The 19,285-nt window shown below is 48.3% G+C and overlaps 1 protein-coding gene across 1 annotated transcript in view; it reads left to right on the top strand.

The window, feature by feature from the left end:
- Window positions 1-19,285, top strand: part of LOC122619855 (titin) — a 38,646-nt gene that overhangs the window by 6,301 nt on the left and 13,060 nt on the right. The window contains exon 2 of the mRNA XM_043797052.1: window positions 10,290-10,396. Coding sequence (XP_043652987.1) covers window positions 10,303-10,396 — 94 coding nt within the window. The 5' untranslated portion in view covers window positions 10,290-10,302. The remainder of the gene's footprint in view (window positions 1-10,289; window positions 10,397-19,285) is intronic.

Genomic DNA, 19,285 nt, shown 5'->3' with positions numbered 1-19,285 from the left:
ACAGCACGCGAGTTGTCGCATTTCAGTTTTCGATGGTCTGACACATGTGGATACCACAGATATAGATCTGGTTTTTTTCTGTTTTTTGTTTTTGGTGGGGGGTCTTTCGTGTCGCTAGCTGCTCAGTGACCCAAATTCGTGGTCTTGACTCTTGTTTTCTTCTGATTTACATTCCAACACACACACACACACAGCGATTGCGATCGATTGTGGGTTCTAATCCATCAGATCCATCACAGCTTGGCTAATCGATTTCCCCACTCTCGTCTGCTTTCAGGTATGTAAACTCCATTCCGGATGACACTTTATCCAGGAATCCGGATGGGCACCAGGTAATTGAGACGTCAGTCTGTCGGCGCTCAGAAGTATGCAATGATAAATTGGACGGCAAACAAATGGCTGCACTTTTTGTGCCGCTGCGCTGCTTAACTGCTTCAATTTGCATAAATAAATAATTTAGCAGTGCATTCGTTCGGCGCTGAAACAATAAAAGTCAGCAAATTGAGTCGCGAACTGAAGCAGTACGATAAAAAAAAGGGGGAAAAGCAGGAAAACGAGGAAAAAGGGGCGGACTGAAGCTGGTAGCCATCTAATTTATGCAGCTGGAAAGCAATCAGAGCAGCTCCCTTCCGCAAGAGGAGCAGTGGGTGGCCAGGAGTAAGGTGCGTGCCTCGACAACAGACAAAAAGTCGGGACACGGGCTTTGAGTCCTCCTGATGAGGCAATACTCATCACCAGTGCTTTCATCCTTAGACATGGCGCTCATTATTGAAGAGGTTACGGGTACACAGGTTGACTATCCCATCCGGCACATCCTTGTGGCCCGGCATATCCTTGTGCGGGGCAAATTCCAACGCTTCTGCATTGTTTTGCCTTTGCCACTTGACTTCATTGCCTTCAAGTGCCACATGCCCCCCCCTTCCTTTGGCCTTTTGCAACCCTTTTTTTTCCTTTTTTTTCTGCCATTTCAGTTGGCTTTAAGCCGCAGTTCAGCAGCAGCTTGAATGGAGCTGGAAAACAATACGGTGGCTTCTAATTGAAATGCAAAATAAATGTTTTGCCATTTGCGAGTGGACAGGACGGGTCAGCGGCTTTTGTGGTGTGACACTTGCAGTTGGCCGAACAATGGCCATGAAATTGATGGCAAAGTTGAAATTCGTGTTTTAAATGTCGCTGCATAATTTATTGTGCACTCACTTCGCGCGCCATCAAAATCCATATATCGAGCAGTCAATTTATTTCGGCTCATGCAATTATCTAGCATTTGGCGGGGTTGAAAGCTCCGCCGCGATGGCAAAATCAATTTGAAGCCAATTTGCAGGCGCTAATAAATTGAGTTAAAAATTTGGAAATATAAATTTCCACTTGCCACATTTCGGGGTGCACTTTAGAACCCCCAGGAAAATTTGAGCAAAAATAGGCATGGCTCTTCTGTCACACGATGAAGTTTCCAATTTAGATTCACTTTTTTTTGTCGCTTATTTTTCGGCTCCAACAAAATGTTTTTCTGGCTAATAATAAAGGGGGGGAAATCTCGAATTTAGGATGATTTTTTTCGAGTGGCTGGTTAAGATCGTTTATCAGCCGGCCAGAGTCCGCTGTGGGCGCTTCTAATTGGGCATACGTGTGCTCGATGGCACACTCATTCCAGCCCATTCCACTCTAAGCCATTCGATGCCAGTTCAGGCCAGAAGAGAACAGAGAACAGAACAGCAGGCCGTCAAGTGTTATGGCAAGTATTTATACTTATACGAACATCATAATGCGGAAACTCTTACCCGAAATGCCTCGCAGTGGCGGTCGGCGGTCGGTTTCTAAGAACCCGCCTCTGTTAATAAGAACAAAAACTGGTTGGGGTTTAATAGCCCCCCACTGGCTGATTCTTCTGCCAGCGTAATAGCCAAGTTGACCAGCCATAAAATTCAATTTCATTTCATCTCTCATTCGGTTACTTTTTTTTTGTATATTTTACGGAACATTCTCGGAAGTTAGTTTGGTTTACGATGGGTTTAGCCAAAGTGTAAAGTGCATTAACCGCCGCTGCTAGCTACTACTCGTAGAATTGAAGCCCCACTTCTGAATAGACCTGATAAAGGAACCCGAAAAGACCCCGAAATAAGTAAACTAAATGTTTGCCCAGGCCCAAGCCTAAGCACAACACACCTGCATAACTTTTACCGAGACAACTGACAACCACTTTCCATGGCGGTCTCTTAATAGGTTTTTATATCGCTCGCAGAGAACACTTTCCTTTGTCCGGGGGGGCATTACCGAACAAACAAAATAAACTGGACTGGACCTGGCCAAATAAAAGTGAAATTGCCGGGGCAAATTTGTTTTCTCAATGCGCATACTTTTCTGCTGGTCCAAATCTCACGTTCATCTCTTAATGACGGTACATCATTTTAATTATTCGAATGCACGTGTAGAAATGCCAAGAAAATGCGCGGAAAGGGCACAGTTTCTATGCAATAATCTCCTACTCCTTCGATACTACTGATAAATCGCATCTAGCTGGCCTGGAGCACCTGTGAAATTGGTCATAGCACCTCCAGATCCCGAAGATCCCAGAGATCCCGATCCCAATCCCAATCTCGATGCTGATACCGATTGCAGACTGCGCTTGGGGCGCCGTTCGATGGATAGTCAGATAGACCGTCAAGTGGGAATGGGCCGGGTATCGCCTTTTGGCCTGGCCAGAATGGGATGTGCTTTTCGGGATTTATTTGTGTGGAAATGAGCAGCTAACGGTATATGAATCATGACTTTGGCAGGCAGCATGATTTAAAACACTCACTCATATGCGGCGGCGTCGGCGGCATTGGTTCTTCTTCGAGTTTCAGTTCGCATTTGCAGTTTGCAGTTTGCCGTTTGCAGTTTTCCGTTTGCAGTTTGCCGTTTGCAGTTTGCAGCTGCAGTGTGAGTGCCATGACTTTATGCTGCAGTCTGGCCAGGTCGGTTGTAGCCTGGCCTGGTCTGGTCTGGTCTGGGCCAGGTTAAGACCACAAGACGCTTCCCTCGCTGTTCGGCTGTTTGCGCATATTTTAGCACATTTTGCCCTGTCCAACTCGAAGCTCCAAAGCTCTCCTCGATCGGCGATCGCGACGCGACTTTGTAGCGCGTAGGAAAACGTGCGATTTCAAGTTGACAGCACAGCTATGCCATATCCCATATGCTATGTGGCTTGAACCCGAGCCCATCCCCATCCCCATCCTCTGCCTCTTCACCTGGCGGAGCTGGTGGTGGTGGTGGTACTCCGCCTGTCTGCCTACCTGAAATCAGCTGGAAAAGGCAACGTTTTTCATTTTCTACATTTTAATGCAATTTTTAATTTATTTGTTTTGTCGAGGCAGCGACACAGACAGGGACAGCGACTCCAGAGCTCCAACTCCAGAGTCTCAGAGCCTCAGAGCCTCCAGAGCTGCAGCTCCGAGTCCAACTCCAGCTCTCTATCGGCGGACAACGCATGTATTCCTCATTGATTGGCATTTCCTGGTTGGCAGCATTAGACTGGCCAAGTCAAGTGAATTCCTCGAAGCGGCCAAGACCAAGGATGAGGCCCACAACTCCACAACTCCAGAGCTCCAGAGCTCCACAGCTCCAGAACTCCAGACTTGGTTGTTTTTTCCTCCACTTCGACGAAGGGGGGGAGGGACATATATATTCGCTGCATCGACTTTGAGCAAGTTCGCCCTGGGCATTTGTAATTATCCAACTGGCCAATGAGTCACTGGGAATGATCGATGCTGACTTGCAGATAGGCAGTGGCAAAACAATGCGAGATCGGCTCCATGACATCACTGATCACTGGCGAAATAGAGTCGCATCCGGGCCATTCCCATGCCTGTCTTTGGTTGGTAGCATCCCCTGGCTCTAATAATAATTTTTGGCCAGCACTTCACATGCCAAATTACATGGCCATGAGTAATCACATTAACCAGTCTCGAGTCTCGAGTCTCGATCCGAAAAACGCGCCAAAAGCGCGCGCTCATTGATCCACTTTTCGCAAAATCTACTCCCCAATCACGTAGCCAAAAAATGGCTTTTTGCTTACGTTTATTTGGCTAACTGTTTTTGGCCTGGCTGAATTCGAATTGAACGCATTTCTGACGGCTGTGGCATAATTAGAACCAGTTTGCTGGGATAGAAGGCGTAACTCTCTTCGAAATCACAACTTAAGTGATAGTTATATATTTAGATATGGTACATAACTCGACTGCAGTTACTTAACCATTGCGTTCCGCTTGAGTTTCATTTAAATTCGCCGAGCGTCTGGCATTTGAGCACCTTGATTCACCTGTTTCTTTGTTTTATGACTCGAATTGTGCGCATCGATTTGAATGTTGTATAACCTAGTCGATTGACACGTGTAGGCGTCGTTAAGTTTTCGCCGCATTTTTTTTGGGCCAAACGGCTTCAAATGGCCAAGAACCAAATGTGCTGCTCTCAAATTCATAATCACGTTTGGAAAATCGCGCTGAAAAGTGACCCCGAAAACCAGAGTGCCCCGGGGCGAAAATGCCTAATTGTGATGTTGATTTTAATTAAGCGAACCGCGCAACAAAAAAAAAAAATGGGGAAGCTCATTAGTCAGTGGCGAGCTAGAAATCGCATGCAGCTGCATTTGCAACTTGCAACTGGCAACTGGCAACTGGCGACTTGCAACAACTGAGGGAAATCAGAACGCTTCTTCGGCAGCAAACTTGACCCCAAGAAAAAGAGAAATTTGTGGCAAGCGAAAAAATGAGGCTCGAAACAAAATCAGCTCACGATCTTCCGCAGTTTCAGCTCAGTTGGTGCTGCTGGGTCAGTCCACATATGGCTACCAGCTTCCCGCTTTCAGCTACTGGTATCCACTGGCTACTGACTGCCGACTACTGGCCAGTGGCTTCTGGTTGCATGCCGCATGCTCCAGGCTCCGTGCTCCATGCTGCAAGCTGCAAGCTGCAAGCGAGCACTCGGTAGCCAGCGTCATCAAGATTTGTCACAAATCAAGGCGGGCAGGCCACTAATCCAGTTCAAGTGCTGCCTCCGACACAGCGAAAATGGCAAATTGCCGTCGCGCTGCTGGCGGTGGATAAGGAGTTGCTGTTGCCAGTTGCCAGTTGCAGTGGCAAGTCGGCGTTGGCGTTCCACCAACCAGCATCCATACACTTGAACAAATCAACTGGCTGTTTTTGGAAACTCACGAAACTGTTGTGCCCAAAAATCAAACGTATATAGCACTTTGTTGAAAGTAATCCTAGAAAAAGAGGGTGCCGATGTGTGGTCTTAACTTTTTTGGTAATTTTCTAAAACTAGGTGCCCCCTTTTCGGCGAGTGTAGGAGTGGCAAGCCGTGGAGTCGTGCTGGGCAGCTTCCGCATGCCGACAAGTGACTCACAAGTCGGTCTCCAAAGAAGTTCGGTTTTGGTTTTGGCGCGTTTGTTTGTTTGCTTGGTTTGTTGGCCAACACTCGGCACCGTTATGTTTGCAGATCGTGCTTGTTGGCCAAGTGAGCTTTATTAAACTCGAGCCAGCTCCTTCAATTTGGCCGCTGAAGATGATCGCCGATGGTGCCGAAAGTGCCACAAGGTCGATCGGTGCTAAGGCCAAGCGCAAATTTGCATGGGGTCGATGATTTGCATCTAACGATCTGCCAATCTAACAATCCGGCAATCTAACAATCTGGCAATCAGACCTCATTTCTGTTACCACTATCACCGCACTTTCTGTAATTGTCGCCGAGCAAATCACCGGACATCATCGAAATCCTGATGCAATTGCAAGGTCGCACATTCCCAAAGGCCAACGGCAAATTGGCTGTTTTCCGGGGTTCAAGCCGCAACAATTTGGCCGACAATTGGCCACAACTATGCGATGTACTCGATTGGCAATAGGCCCACGTGTTAGGGTCCACCAGCAACATCCGCAGCAGCAACAAGAACTGCAGCAGCAACAACTGCAGCAGCCACATTTGCAGCAGCGGCACGAGATTTATGAGGATGACGTGCACAACCAAGAGAATAGTACGGCACACTGGGAGAAATGGGGCTGTGGCTTCTAGTAACACCCAAAAATAAATGGGTTCGTAAAAATGGCAATTCTGATGAATTTTCCAACAATGAAGCATTTTAATTTATAAAACCCTAATGAAACGACATGTCACATGCGTGTGGCTAATTTGTCAGTGCACAGAACGAAATAACTATAAAATAACAAAAAATGCAATTTGCAATTGCTGTTGCACCGTTAAATGTGTGGCACTGCGGCGATCGAAGGAACACAAAACCAAATTAACGCCATTCAGCAGCAAATGCAACAGCAACATCCACTGCAACATCCAATGCAACTTCCAATTGCAATTGCAATGGCAATCGAAGAAGTGTAATGCGATAAGCTTGGTGGGATTGGGATGGGGATGGAGATGGGATGGGGATTGGCATCGGGATGGGGGCCACCATCGCCAGATGGACGCGTGAGGTTGGGGTCAAAGCTGCGGCATTCTGACGGGACCTGGAATGGGGATCGCAGGATCGCCTCGCTTCGCAATGGATCGGATCGCATTGCATTGCATCGCATTGCATCGCATCGCATCGCATCGCTTCGGTTTCGAGCCAAAGTCTGTGTGCTAAATGTCAATTTGATACTGAGGCCAGAATCCAATTAAAGCTGCAGGCCGCACAGTTGCAGCGCTAGCAACTTGCAACTAGCAAACTACAAACTGCAAATTGCAAATTGCCATCGATCTTCTGGCGGGGATCTCTGGTCGATGTCGATGGGTCGTCGTTAGATGCGTGCGCCAAAGTGTATTTGTGGGTCATGGTACCGTGGTACCAATCTCGTGGAGACACGGACCACAGACATTGGACACGACAGCCGACACAAGATAGCTCTCTGACAAGAGACACCTTTTGATATGCTAACGAAGGCTTTTCCATTTCCATTGGAGCCACCTTCCCCCTCTCTCTCCCTCGCTGCCCTCCAGTCGAGTACTCGTGCCCCGACTGTCAAAATGCTGCCCATGGATGGCCTAGCTGGGAAATTTTCCCACCCTCCATTGAGGCCGTCTGCTGCCTTGGTAAAATGTAAATTTTTTCGTTTGTTCGCCGCTCCGCGCAGTGCCACACATTTATATTAGAGCTGAACTGGGCTGAGTTGCAGTTGCAGCTGCAGAGATGAGAAATGGGAACTAGATGGCAACGGGGAGTTGCAACTGCCACTGCCACTGGCACACTGCAACTGCAACTGCAACTCCACGCATGCGCAGATGCCGCTGCAGCTCCCCTGGCAATTTCCCAGCCTGTCCGCTGGCTACCCTTTGTGGGCATTGCGACCCGCTCAAGGAGGAGGAGCTCTCCATTCCATACCATACCATTTCATACCATACTATGCCATACGATGGCATATTCCTTATGCAAATAGCGACCGGCACTCTTCACGCATGAAGACTTCGCCTGGACCTGAATACATTTTTCATAACGCACTTGGCCATTTCCATTGTTGGATGAAGATGCATTGCTCGCCTTGCCCTTGCCAGCAGTTTCCCAAAAAAAACAAAACAAAAAAAAAAGCACAGAATATGAAAACAAAAAAATCTTGCAAATTTCCCATGACCGATATACGCCCCGGGCCAAGTTGGCCAAGTTAACAAGCGCCTGCCTCTTTTTGGGTAAAAGTTTCCATCTTCCGAGTGCAGCGGCTTTTGGTCACTTCATTCACAAATTGAATTTGTGTCACACACATGGCTGCTCAGCTCTCAGTTCGTTGGCTAGATGGTTAGATGGCTAGATGGCCAGCCAGGCAGCTGGCTTGGTGACCACCCCTTTATTTGGTCTTAACCCAAATACTGAAATGCTGCAGAAATACGAAAGAATAAAAATTGTTTACCATTTAGCCGCAGCAGAATAATTACCGCAACAAGTTGCTGCTTGCTTTCCTGATGCCTGCAACTGCTGCTTGCAACTGTTGCTAGTTGCTAGTTGCTAGTTGCCAGTTGGTAGTTGGTAGTTGGTAGTTGCTAGTTGGCAAGCAGCAACATGTTGCTCGTGTGTTGCTAATAGCTTTAGAACAAGTGCCATTTTGGCCGGCAACTAATAGCCAGTTTGTGTCGCTTCCGTTGTCAGTCAGTCGGGCTCACCAGCCTCATCCTCATCCCCATCCCCATCACCATCAGCATCAGCATCATCATCATCATCTTTACCATCGCAGCGCGGTGTGAGATTATCATTATTGTTATTGTCGCTCGTCATGTCAACTCGTCATCAACATGCCGCTTCTCCGGCTGCAAAGCAGACGAGGATGCTGGTGTCTTCTGTCTTCTGTCTTCTGTCTTGGCATCGGAATCAGCCAGCACACACACAGCATCCAGCAGCCAACATCCAACATGCAGCAGGCCAGCTCCATGGAGCAATCTTTCAACCTGACCGTGGCAGCTTCGTGTGTTGCATACCCCTTGTTATTTTCGCTGTTGCCACGGCACGCAGCAGTGCTATTTGTGGCTCCCGGGGAAGCCCCCATCCCTCATCTCCCATTCCCCATTTCCCATTCCCCAACCCACAGCCCGCCACCCGACCTGCCTGCATTTTAATGAGCACAATTCGCGCATTTATGATGAGCCCCAGCCTGAGTCGAGCATTAGCCGATTTTTATTTGCCTGTTTCGTTAGCGAGCTGAGCTGAGCGGAGTGGGGAGTGGGGAGCGGGGAGGGGAGGCAATCTGCAGCCGCGGGGCGGACCGAAGCCACTCAGATTTCCAGAGGTTCGCGGAAGGGGCAGCTGGGATGGGGAGCCCATCGAGGAGCAGCCCTGATGGCATGCCCCCTGTGACAAGTTCGGTACTATGGGGTTCGGAATTCAACGGATAGCCATCTATTAACCTGATATCCATTGTGCCGCAGCATGAATCATGCATGATCATATTCTATAAAATGCTAATAGTCTAACTTTAAAAAGTATAATAACTTGGCATTTACTTTGTAATAGGAAACAAATAAGAAAGAAAGCCAAACTGTGCTGTATCCCTTACTATTTGTACCAAAAATACGGGCATTAATTTCAACACTCCGCCATGGGCGACCCCATCGTGCTTAGGTGGAAGTTTTATTGCTTTATGGAATGTATAAAATTGCATAACACACCCACCAGCCACGCCCCCCGAAACAAACAAGCACTCAGCATCCATTCCCCCCACCCATGTCAACTTCTGGGACATGGAAACCTTCGCACGAGGGGAGCAACCCCTCGATGGAATCACGTGTTGCATCTCCTGGGACTTGATTAAAGTAACATAAAGCAAATAAAAGCCGACAAGCGAACTGGGCTAATAAATGAAAATATGAAGCGTATGTGCGGCCGGCCATTCGATGCCATTCGATGCCATTACAGGGCGATAATAAAATAAATCCAACTATGTACGAGTATATATGTTATACCTTTAGTTGGCCAGTTGTCCACCGATAAGCCGTGATATGTGGCGGTTGCCGCCTGCTAATTATAACGACGGGATCACCGGATCTTCGAGGTGCGGGGGAAAAGGAAATCAAATCAAAGTAGTTGGGGGGGAGTGTTGGTGGAGTGTTGTCCAATTTCGGGAACTTTTCCTTTGCGTGCGCCTGACATTTTCAATCAGCAGCGCAGCAACTCGAGATACAGATACAAATCCAGCGATTTTTTGACCTCTGCACGAGGAGGAGAATGGTGTGGGGGGGGGGTCCAGCGGAAGTTGCCGGAGGGTTGGGTTTTTGAGGGACAGCGGGCATGTCAGGGAAAATTGCACATCTGTCAAATCGGCAAACAAGTGATTTCCGCAAACAATTGAAGAAAAACAGCCAGTCAGGACGACAACAAAACGAAACGAAACGAAACAGGACCAAACGAAATGGGACAGGACAACGCATCATAGTACAGGACATGCGAGGAGGGATGCTAGTGGTGGTTTTGGTATTTGGTATTTGGTGGCTCACATGTCAACTCTCCCACCCGCCCCGAAAATTTCTGCTTTTCTGCTGTTTGTGCACGTAAATTGCTTTTGTGAGGCCATTGAAAATTTTTCGAAAACCCAAAAGAAAGGATGAACATAAAAACGATTGAAAGAAGCAAGGAAATAAATTGAGACACGCCGGCTTCGAGGGCGGCATGCGCCTTGTCATGCTTTTTTAATGAAGTGCCAGTCGTTTAAGGAACATATTGCCGCCCGATTTGATTGTTTGGTTTTTTAAGGGTTAAATGGCCTGTCCGCAAGAATGTCGAACGCCCACACCCCAAACGCCTTTGTTAACCCGTACTAAACACGACTCCTTTTCCATTGCAGTTACAACCACAAGATGACCAGAAGACGTTCGAGTCCGCCGGGACTCGAGGAGCTGCTGTATCTGGCGCTCGTCCTGCTGGCCATGGCTTTGATACCCACACAAGCCGGTAAGTGGTTTATTATGTCAACGTGAATTATGTTTAGCCAGCTAAGTACCCAGTACTTAGCCCATCTGTGCGATCTGTTTTGGTTATTATTTCGCCATAAATCCATGGATTTTCGCACTAATTAAAGCCATTGTGGCAAATTGCCATCAGCTGGCAACAGCTGCCGTTTTGCAATTGTCCAGGGTCAGGGGTTAGGGGTCAGGGGTCAGCCAAGTGAATGAAAGTCTGTTGCATTTCGGCCAGAGGGAGAAAATCGAATTAGGTGGTTCGGGGGTGTCCCAAATAGAATTGTGTTTAATTGAAATCGAGTGGAACTGAAGTTCCACATAATTAAAAGCAAGTGCTAATGGCCTCGACCATCATTAACAGCCAACTGGCGATCTGCATTATCCGAGCTCATCTGGCCAAAAAAAAAATGTGTTAACTTTCACATTTACCCGGGCAACGAAAGGCGATGCAACGGTGTCTACATGGTTCCTGGTTCTTTTGGGCGTGTTCGATTTAACGACTTCTTTAAACAGAACTAACAGTCAAATAAAACCCAAAATGAAAAAGTAAAGAGGTTTTCCATGGGCTGGGTTTTCGGTATTCCTCCAGAATATTGTACCAAATATCGGTCAACGAATGCCAAAACCGAGACGTAGTTACTGCCACTCGAGGGTATAGCCACCAATCATCCGGTCCATAACCGGAGAAGGCCCAGAGCCCGAGCCAGAACCAAAGCCAGAGTCAGAGCCAGAGCCATTGTTTAATGGGCTTTCAATAAACAGGCAATGGCAATGGTTTCGACAGTCCCGTCGAACTGAACTGAGCACTCCGGCTTTCCAGCTCTATAGTCCATGGGCTGACTGACTGAATGGCTGACTGACTGATTTGGCCCAGTCAAAACGATAGGCGACAATAGTCAGCTCGTTGACCCACATTCGTGGGTACTCCATACTCCACACAGCACACTCCACACAGCACACTCCACACTCGCAGCACCACGTTGCCTGCATTGGGCATTGGGCATTCAGAATTCTTGGAATTTTCATTAACACATGTCCGAGCCGCCGAGGTGCACATGGAAATGGATCTGTCTGACAACGAGGGAAATAAAGTGGAAAAGAATTTGAATTCGGTTTTGTGAATGGACGAGCAGAGAGCAGCAAGGGGGAAAGCTGTGGAGAACCCATGGTGTTTAAGTATAGATTGCCCCGCCAGGGTTTCTCACCTACTTATTGATTATTACACACAGTCACAAATCGGTAACACTAACAAGCCGGGCCAACAAAACGGCCTAATGGACTCGACTCGGGCACAGACTCCGGCTCCATGGCGAGTTTGATGAACTCCGGCACCGGCGTGCAGAGTTTCCCAGCAGGGCCTGGTAATTGAATTGTTCCATTAGAGATACGAGCATGACTCAACAGATACATTTGTATCTTTCGGCTACGTTTACGTGCATGTGTGTAGTTCTAACTCCGCCGCCGACAGCTGCGAGCCATAAATCAATGCGACTAGCGCAAATGTCAGATGTTGTAGCTCTTCCGATATGATATGATATACATATAGCATGTATACTTCACAACAAGTGGCATTTGCGTCATAACAAAAGCTGTAGTACATCGATCAATCGATCGGTGGATCGATCTATCCATGCCAATTGTTTGCGCAGCCATCAAGTTGGGTATCCAAATCGTTTCGAGAGTTTATGCAATTTGAACTGGCCATCGGGTTGGAGCCTTAATTCAAGCTCAAGCTCAAGCTCAAGGTCGATAAAAACGAGCGACCATCTTCCCAACCGGTACGGTAGCCGCCACACATTATCATTATTTTATAAGCCACGAAGTAAAGACGGCAATTTCAATTTGGCTCTGGCTTTTTCTTTCCTTAGTTTTTTCGTGCCGTTTTTGCTCGGCGGGGCGTTTTCATCAATCAACTTCGAACGTGAGTTCGTTTCTTGTTTTTCTCATGCTTATTAAAGAATCATGGAAAGAACACCTGCTCTGGGGCTCTTTCAATCTTGCGATCTTCCGATCTTCCAGATACTTCTGCTTACTGCTGCTCTGGCAGCGGCAATTGACACCTACACCACTGCGATGATGGTCATCGAACCTTGACCATCCATCCTTTGCAGCGATCTAGCTGCTATCCGATTTCGGCACTCAAATATATTTTATGTGGCCCATTGCCAGTTTTTGTGATTTCTTAATTTATAGCCAATTACAAAGGCATTAGTGCGCCGCACGAAGATCTTCAATACTTTTGTTTATTGCGCATATAAATCGCCGCTTTACGGGGCCCCATCTTTATGGCAGTTTTGCGGAAGCATCTAACTTTCAGAGAACCCTGCTGATGCTCGCCGATGATGTGCCTAATTAGCTTGTATTAACTTCTAGCCAGGCTTCAAGAAACTCCAGCTCCAGCTCTGGCTGAGACTGAAACTGAGGCTGCGGATGAGGCTGTGGCTCGAGCCCAGGTACAGTATGGCTTGATATTAATTGCACGACCCGCTGATGTCATCAGCAGCATCGTCATCATCGGGCCCTCGAGCATAAGCGTTAATCAAGATCCAGTCATCGTCTTAGCCACGCGCATATAATTAACATTTCTGCCACGGACCAGGTTCAATGTCAAGTGGCCCGGCGGATCCGGCTTATCGGGCTTATCGCCGTTGATAGCACCAGGTAATGGTAAATGGTAAAATGGTTAGGTGGTAAGGTGGCATATACCACACCACTCCACTGGCCATGCCACACTATACCATGCCATAGCATACCATTCCAACGGAATGGGGACCCACAGCTTCCTACTCCACCTCCTCGTAAATATTTCATATATGCAAACACCCCGACGACACCGGGGGCCATCCCATCCCATTTCATACATTGTCCGAGTCCGAGTTTGTTTGCTGTTTACTATTCTCGCTGGTCAAACAGAAACCGGCCAAAGTCGCTGACCATTGACCGATATGGCAATGATGGCGATGATGGCGTTGATGGCGATGCCGAAGATGTGTTGGCTGCGTGGCTGTGGAATTTCGTAGCCACTTAGAGAACAAGTACGCGAGCCGGAGATCACGAACTTGCGGGCCAACCCGCACGAACCCCAAAAGAACGGGTATGTCTGGGATTTGGGATTTGGGATTTGGGACTTGGAGATTGGGGCTTTGGGATCCCCAATAACCAATATCGCCGACTGCCCACTGGTGGCTTCTGCCGAACGTGAGATTCGCCAATGGGGGGCGGAGAAACTTTCGACAGTGACACAATTAGAGGCTCCCGCCCATCGCCAGATGCCCCAGCTCCAACTTCAGCTACAACTCCAGCTCCAACTCCAACTTCAGCTCCAAGTCCAATTGACTCTTGGCCATAAATAAGCATTTATGCTAAGCGGCCAGACGACTTTCCTTTCATTTCGCCTCGCTCGGCCCACCAACGTAGCCTCCCCCAGATGTCCAACTATTTGTCAAAATCGCGCTGGTGTAAAGACAGATCTGAGCTGTGACTGATGCGGTGCACTGGGAGAAAATATATAAGAGGTTAACAAACCAAGTTCGAAATTGGTCATATGGGCCATAGTGTGCATATTGAAGTATAAAGTCGAATATTAAATCCAAGCTGAGCATTTTTCCCAGTGCAGCTGGTAAGTCGGTCTGCCGAGTTGATATGATAAATTGACCATGGGCTCGAGACACTCATAAAAGACGCATTTGTTCGGCTTAAATGCCCGTACACAGAGCCACTTAGTTTGCGCTGATCTGACCCACGCAATTCCCGCATATTTTGTGAGGGGGCGAGGGCAATGACCACGCCGCCAAAGGGCCGCCGAGTTCCAAGCTCCAAGTTCTGAGCTCCAAGTGCTTCACAAGTGCCTCGCTGCACTTGACTCTCCAATTAAATGGCCAGAAGTTGGAGCAGCGTGTGAACCAGAATCGGAGGCGGAAACTTGGAAGCTCAGATTGTTCTTCGTTCCGATCTTATCGGCACTAAATTCCCGACTTCCTGCGCCAAGGTCGGGGGCTAATTTCACTTAAGTAAATAGGCTTGCGGTTAACTGGCGGCAATTTGATGTGTAACGGTAACCTGGCTACATTCAGATTGAAGTCCACATCCCAAAAACCGAAAACCTAAATATCCAAGACCAAAGTCATGCTGAAGTTACAATTGCAATTACACAATTTGGCCATTAACGCCTCGGCTCTGGGAGTCGTCGTCGTCGTCGTCTGTGCCCCTCGTGCACCTTTCACCTTGACAATGAAATGGTTTCCAATGATTGCTGTAATTTCTATTTGGCTTGGAGAAACCCACAATGGCAGCTGGAAATGCAAATGAATATCTTGCCGCTGTGGTGTTTAGTAGAGCAAAACGCCGGCCGGAGCTCAGGCTATACGTAATACAATACCAGTTGGGATTTCTCAGGGCGATACCGCACGATACAGACACCTCCAATCTGTATGGGGTATATAGCTACGAGTATATGGCTATAGTATAGTTGGATGGCATAATCATGGCTCATATTATGTATGTATGCTGCTGCTGCGAGTATTTCCCTATTATTGTTTGATGTCATTGAACTTGAACTTGTCGTGGTCGCCGGCAACGGGCCAGTTGGCTATTTCTGTTTTGGCATTTTATGCATTTATTTCTCGGCGTGAGTATGCTAATTCGGATTTTGTATAACACGTTGTCGGACCAAAAACGTGTTCAAAATGTTAATTAAACGGCCAACACTGCTGGCTTCTATTCATATTTATGGCAATTAGCAGCCCCCTGACCCAATTTGCCATTTGTCTCTGCTAATTGCCGTTTATGACGAGCGTGGTGCTGGAACCGGACGGATTCGGTTGAGATTAGTTGGCGACTGGGTCGGAACCGCACCCTATGCCATAGATGCACCTCGGCTGGCCACTCAATTAGACATTCTGCCTGGCGCCAGTTGCTAATCGCCGTCTAAGCTGGTCAGCACGCTAACAAGCCCAAGACAAGACAATGATGGCCAACTAGCTGATGGTGATGCACTGGAGACGCAGACGGAACTCCTGACAGCCTGGCCAGGGAGGTGAAGTTTTCGGTTCGCTGGATGCCCAGAGGCTACACTGAGAATGGAAGTTCTGATTCCATCGCAATCTACTGAAGCATCAGATTCAAGGTTCAACATTTGAGACTATGTTGCATATTAGCACAATTGGTCAAGCAGCGAAATATGCTTTAATTATGTGTAATTAATTTCTAAATTTAACTTAGTTGCCAAGTTAAATAAATCTGCGTGTAGCAGAAGGGTAGTTAGCAGACAAGACGAGCAAAGTTGGCGTGTTAGAATTCATTTTGACACTATTAAGACAAAGGCTTCTCGGCTAGCTGATGGTAATTAGCAAAGATAGAGCACCAGAACAAGATCTGCACAGGGAGTGGTGGAAGGGAGGAGACTTGGAAAAAGGGAGATCTCGATGGCAGGTGCAATGACTTGGGAGCGCTTGGGAGCGTTCTCTTTCAATTGTGTAACCCTAGCCCTGCCATCTAGCCCTAGACCCCCTCCGTACTAGCCCTATTCTAACGCCTGGCGGGGTTCAATCAACTCGCCAAGCTGGCTGGCACCTTTACGCATGGCAACCGCCAGCTCCACAGCTCCATAGCTCGAAAGCACCAGCTCCATCTGCGATCCGATCCCGTCTACTACTTCGAGACGACGGGTCATGCCAAGTCAGACGCTCTCGCTTGAACTAATACTTTGTATAATTATCGCTTTGCTGATCTCCTCTGCACATGATGTATGGAGTGCCCGTGCGAGCTAGCTGGGCCATTGAGTTTTATGGCTTTCGGCTGGCTGTGGGACACGCAGCTTTCTGCAATGTGGAACCAAGAGCCATCGAGCCCAGGGCCCAGAACTGAGAACTAAGAACTAAGAACACAGAACCGAGAACCTGCACTATCTCCGGTGTCCGATCATTAGCTAAATGCCGTGCCAGCGTGGGAGGAGATACCAGATACCATACCATGGCATCTAGATACTGAATGCTAGATACAAATCGACTGGGGGAGCCACACACAACCGGGAAACAAAAGTCAGCGAGCAATTAGCTCCTCGAGTGGCACTTAATTGAATCGCGGCTTTTTCCAGCCAGGAAGGACACCGAGTCGTGAGAGTTTTTCCAGTGCAAATTAATAAACAGTTACGCATGCGCGGCGGAAAACTTGTTGCAAGCTGATTGCCGGGAACAGGAGAGTCATGGGCATCCATCACCTGTCGGTGGAGCAGCTCTAGCTCCAGCTTCAGCTTCAGCTCCATCTTCAGCTCCAGCCCCTGTCCCAACTCCAACTCCATCTGCAGCATCAGTATCTGGATCTGCATCGGAATCTGCCGTTGGTCGGGTCTATTATTTCGGCAATTGCTGTAATCAATGCGCTGTTATCAATAACAGCTAGCGGTGTAATAATTGACCGGGCAGCAATGACCGCTCCACCCAACTGGCGGATTGGGGCCATAAGAATTTGTCTAAGCAAAATTGCGCAAACAAAAATTATGATATATTCGAGCGCACCACCAGATCTACCAGATCCTCCAGAGAACGAGCGCAGTGATTAGCCAAAGTCAGGGGAGCACTGACAGGCGGACAGATTGATTGCTGGCAGGAGGGGGAGGAGTCTTCATTAAAGCCATGCAAAGGCCATCAAAACAAATCAAAGCCAGGACACTCGAGCACTCTGGGCTCGGGCATTGAGGGAACCCAAGGAAACAGGGAACCTAGGAACTGTGGGAAAGAATGCTGGGCTGCTGCTCGACTCCTCCCTTAACTGCTTAATTACAGCGCCCAAGGCCAGACTCATTATTATCTATTAAGCAGTCAGGAATACTAGTTGCTGCTCCGCCGACCTGACTAGCTGACTAGCTGACTAGCTGGCTAACTGACTAACTGACAAACTGACAAGCATACCAAGCTCTGACTCTCTAATGACATCGGGTAACCGAGCAACCCAGCCAGCCAGCCAGCCAGCCATAAATATGCATATGAGATGGGTTCGGAGGACCACGAGCCCATGGGACCGCCTGCAATTACAATGTCCACATATAGACGGGCCAAATAGGCCTAGACTCCGCCGATATTGCCCTAGCCATAGCCATAGCCATTGCAATAGCCATAGCCTTAGCCTTGGTAATTGTTTCATATGCACGCCGGCAGCAGATGGAGCAAGAACAGCCTTCGACTGGTGCAATTTTATGGCATCCTCAGCCCCAATCCCCAAACCCCAATCCCCAAGCCTCATCTCCATTCGCGGCATCATGACCATCGGGCATAATTTACTTAGAAGGAATCATGGCCTGGGCCACAGCAGCAGCCTCCTCCAGTTTGGTAATAAAACACAGCGTCACGCCAAGGTAGCGCCCTAGCCAACCTTCTAGGTCTTCTTAGCCTTGCGCAACTGCGTCCAATTTGGTCGCAATCGAGCAGCAAAAGATGCAGCAGCAACAGCAGGAGCAGGAGCAGGAGCTTCGATGTCTACATTGCTACCTTGTCGCCGACATAATCATGTTAAATTACTCGCAAATTCATTTGCTTGGAAGGCCTCCACCGCCGCCTTCCTGCTGCAGTTGCAGTTGCATTGTTAGGGCGCCTGCTGATGTTGCTAGTTGCTGCTGCTGCTGCTGTTGATGATGCTGCTGCTGATGTTGCTGATGGTGCTGCTGCTGCTGCTGCCTGTTGCTAGTTGCAAGTTGCTGGTGATGCGGCTGCCTGGCGGCTGCTTTCAGCATTGATGCATGGACATGATACCGGGGATGGAGAGCCCGAGCTGCGGGTCTCGAAGGCAGTCTGTTGTTAGCTTGTCGCTCACTCCATATTGATCTGCTCGGCATTATGGAAATTATGTGATCAAGGCCGGGGAAAATGGAAATTGTTTCTGCAATGGAAATTTTGCTGGCTAGAGGAGTCTGGCAATTACAGATCGATTTATTGCTCCTCTGCCACAGGCATTGTTATTTCTTGCCATTTTTTTTTTTTGGTTCTCTGTTCCTTTATTTTTTTTGGTTGCATCTAATTAGAAGGCAGATAAACGCAGGCTGGCTGGGTGAGAAATTGCTATAGGATCCAGTCGTACTCCACCCATTCCTATTACTCTTCTCATTCCTGGATGGAGGTGGTTGGAGTTGGATGGAGGTGGGTGTGGTCAAGAAGTTGCTGATGTTGCAGCTGCGGAATAGCGGTAAAAACGCATTTGGGGACAACAAGCCGGCAAAGAGATTTGTGTTTATTTTGTAATCTTTGAAATATTTGTGGCATGGCAAATATTTTCACTCGCCTGCATTTCCGCATAGCCAGTAGTTGGTTGCAAGTAGTGGTGGTGGTTGTTCCGAGGGGAAAGTATACGGCTATCAACGGGTATATTTGGGAAAACTTCCACCGACCGAGTCCACCTACAGCACTCAATAATAAAGCGTAACCAGCAAAAGGCGTGCCTGCAACTTGGGGTCTCAGTTTGGGTTTGGGAGTTGGGTTTGGGTTAAGACCATGGACCATGGGAGCAAGAGTGACTTTGGTCCGAATCCCATAGTCCCAGAGCCGGAGCACCTAGGCCTACTTATGTAAGTAAGGCTGCCAGTGCTTGTGGCTCGTATTTTATGGTTTGTGTACACATTTTTGCACACATGCGCGCCGGGTCATTCAACTTGTTGTAGCAGCACAATCCATGGCCATGGTCAGGTGGGTGGGGAATCGGAGGCATCATGGGGGGAGCAGGAGGCGATGGTGGAGCTGGAGGAGCTGGGGGAGCTGGAGGAGCGGAGGCGGTGCGCGCGCGCTTTCCTAGAATAAACAAAATGCACGACTTGGCCGAGAGCCGCCAACAACTTTGGCTTTGGCCTGGCCCGCTGCTTGGCTGCTTGAGCACACGAAGAAGCCGCGTTGCACTG

The sequence above is a fragment of the Drosophila teissieri genome, chromosome 3R, assembly GCF_016746235.2.
Source record: "Drosophila teissieri strain GT53w chromosome 3R, Prin_Dtei_1.1, whole genome shotgun sequence".
NCBI classification, from domain to species: domain Eukaryota; kingdom Metazoa; phylum Arthropoda; class Insecta; order Diptera; family Drosophilidae; genus Drosophila; species Drosophila teissieri.
Note: the sequence above shows the minus strand (reverse complement) of the source record. Positions and strands in the feature narration are given on the sequence as shown.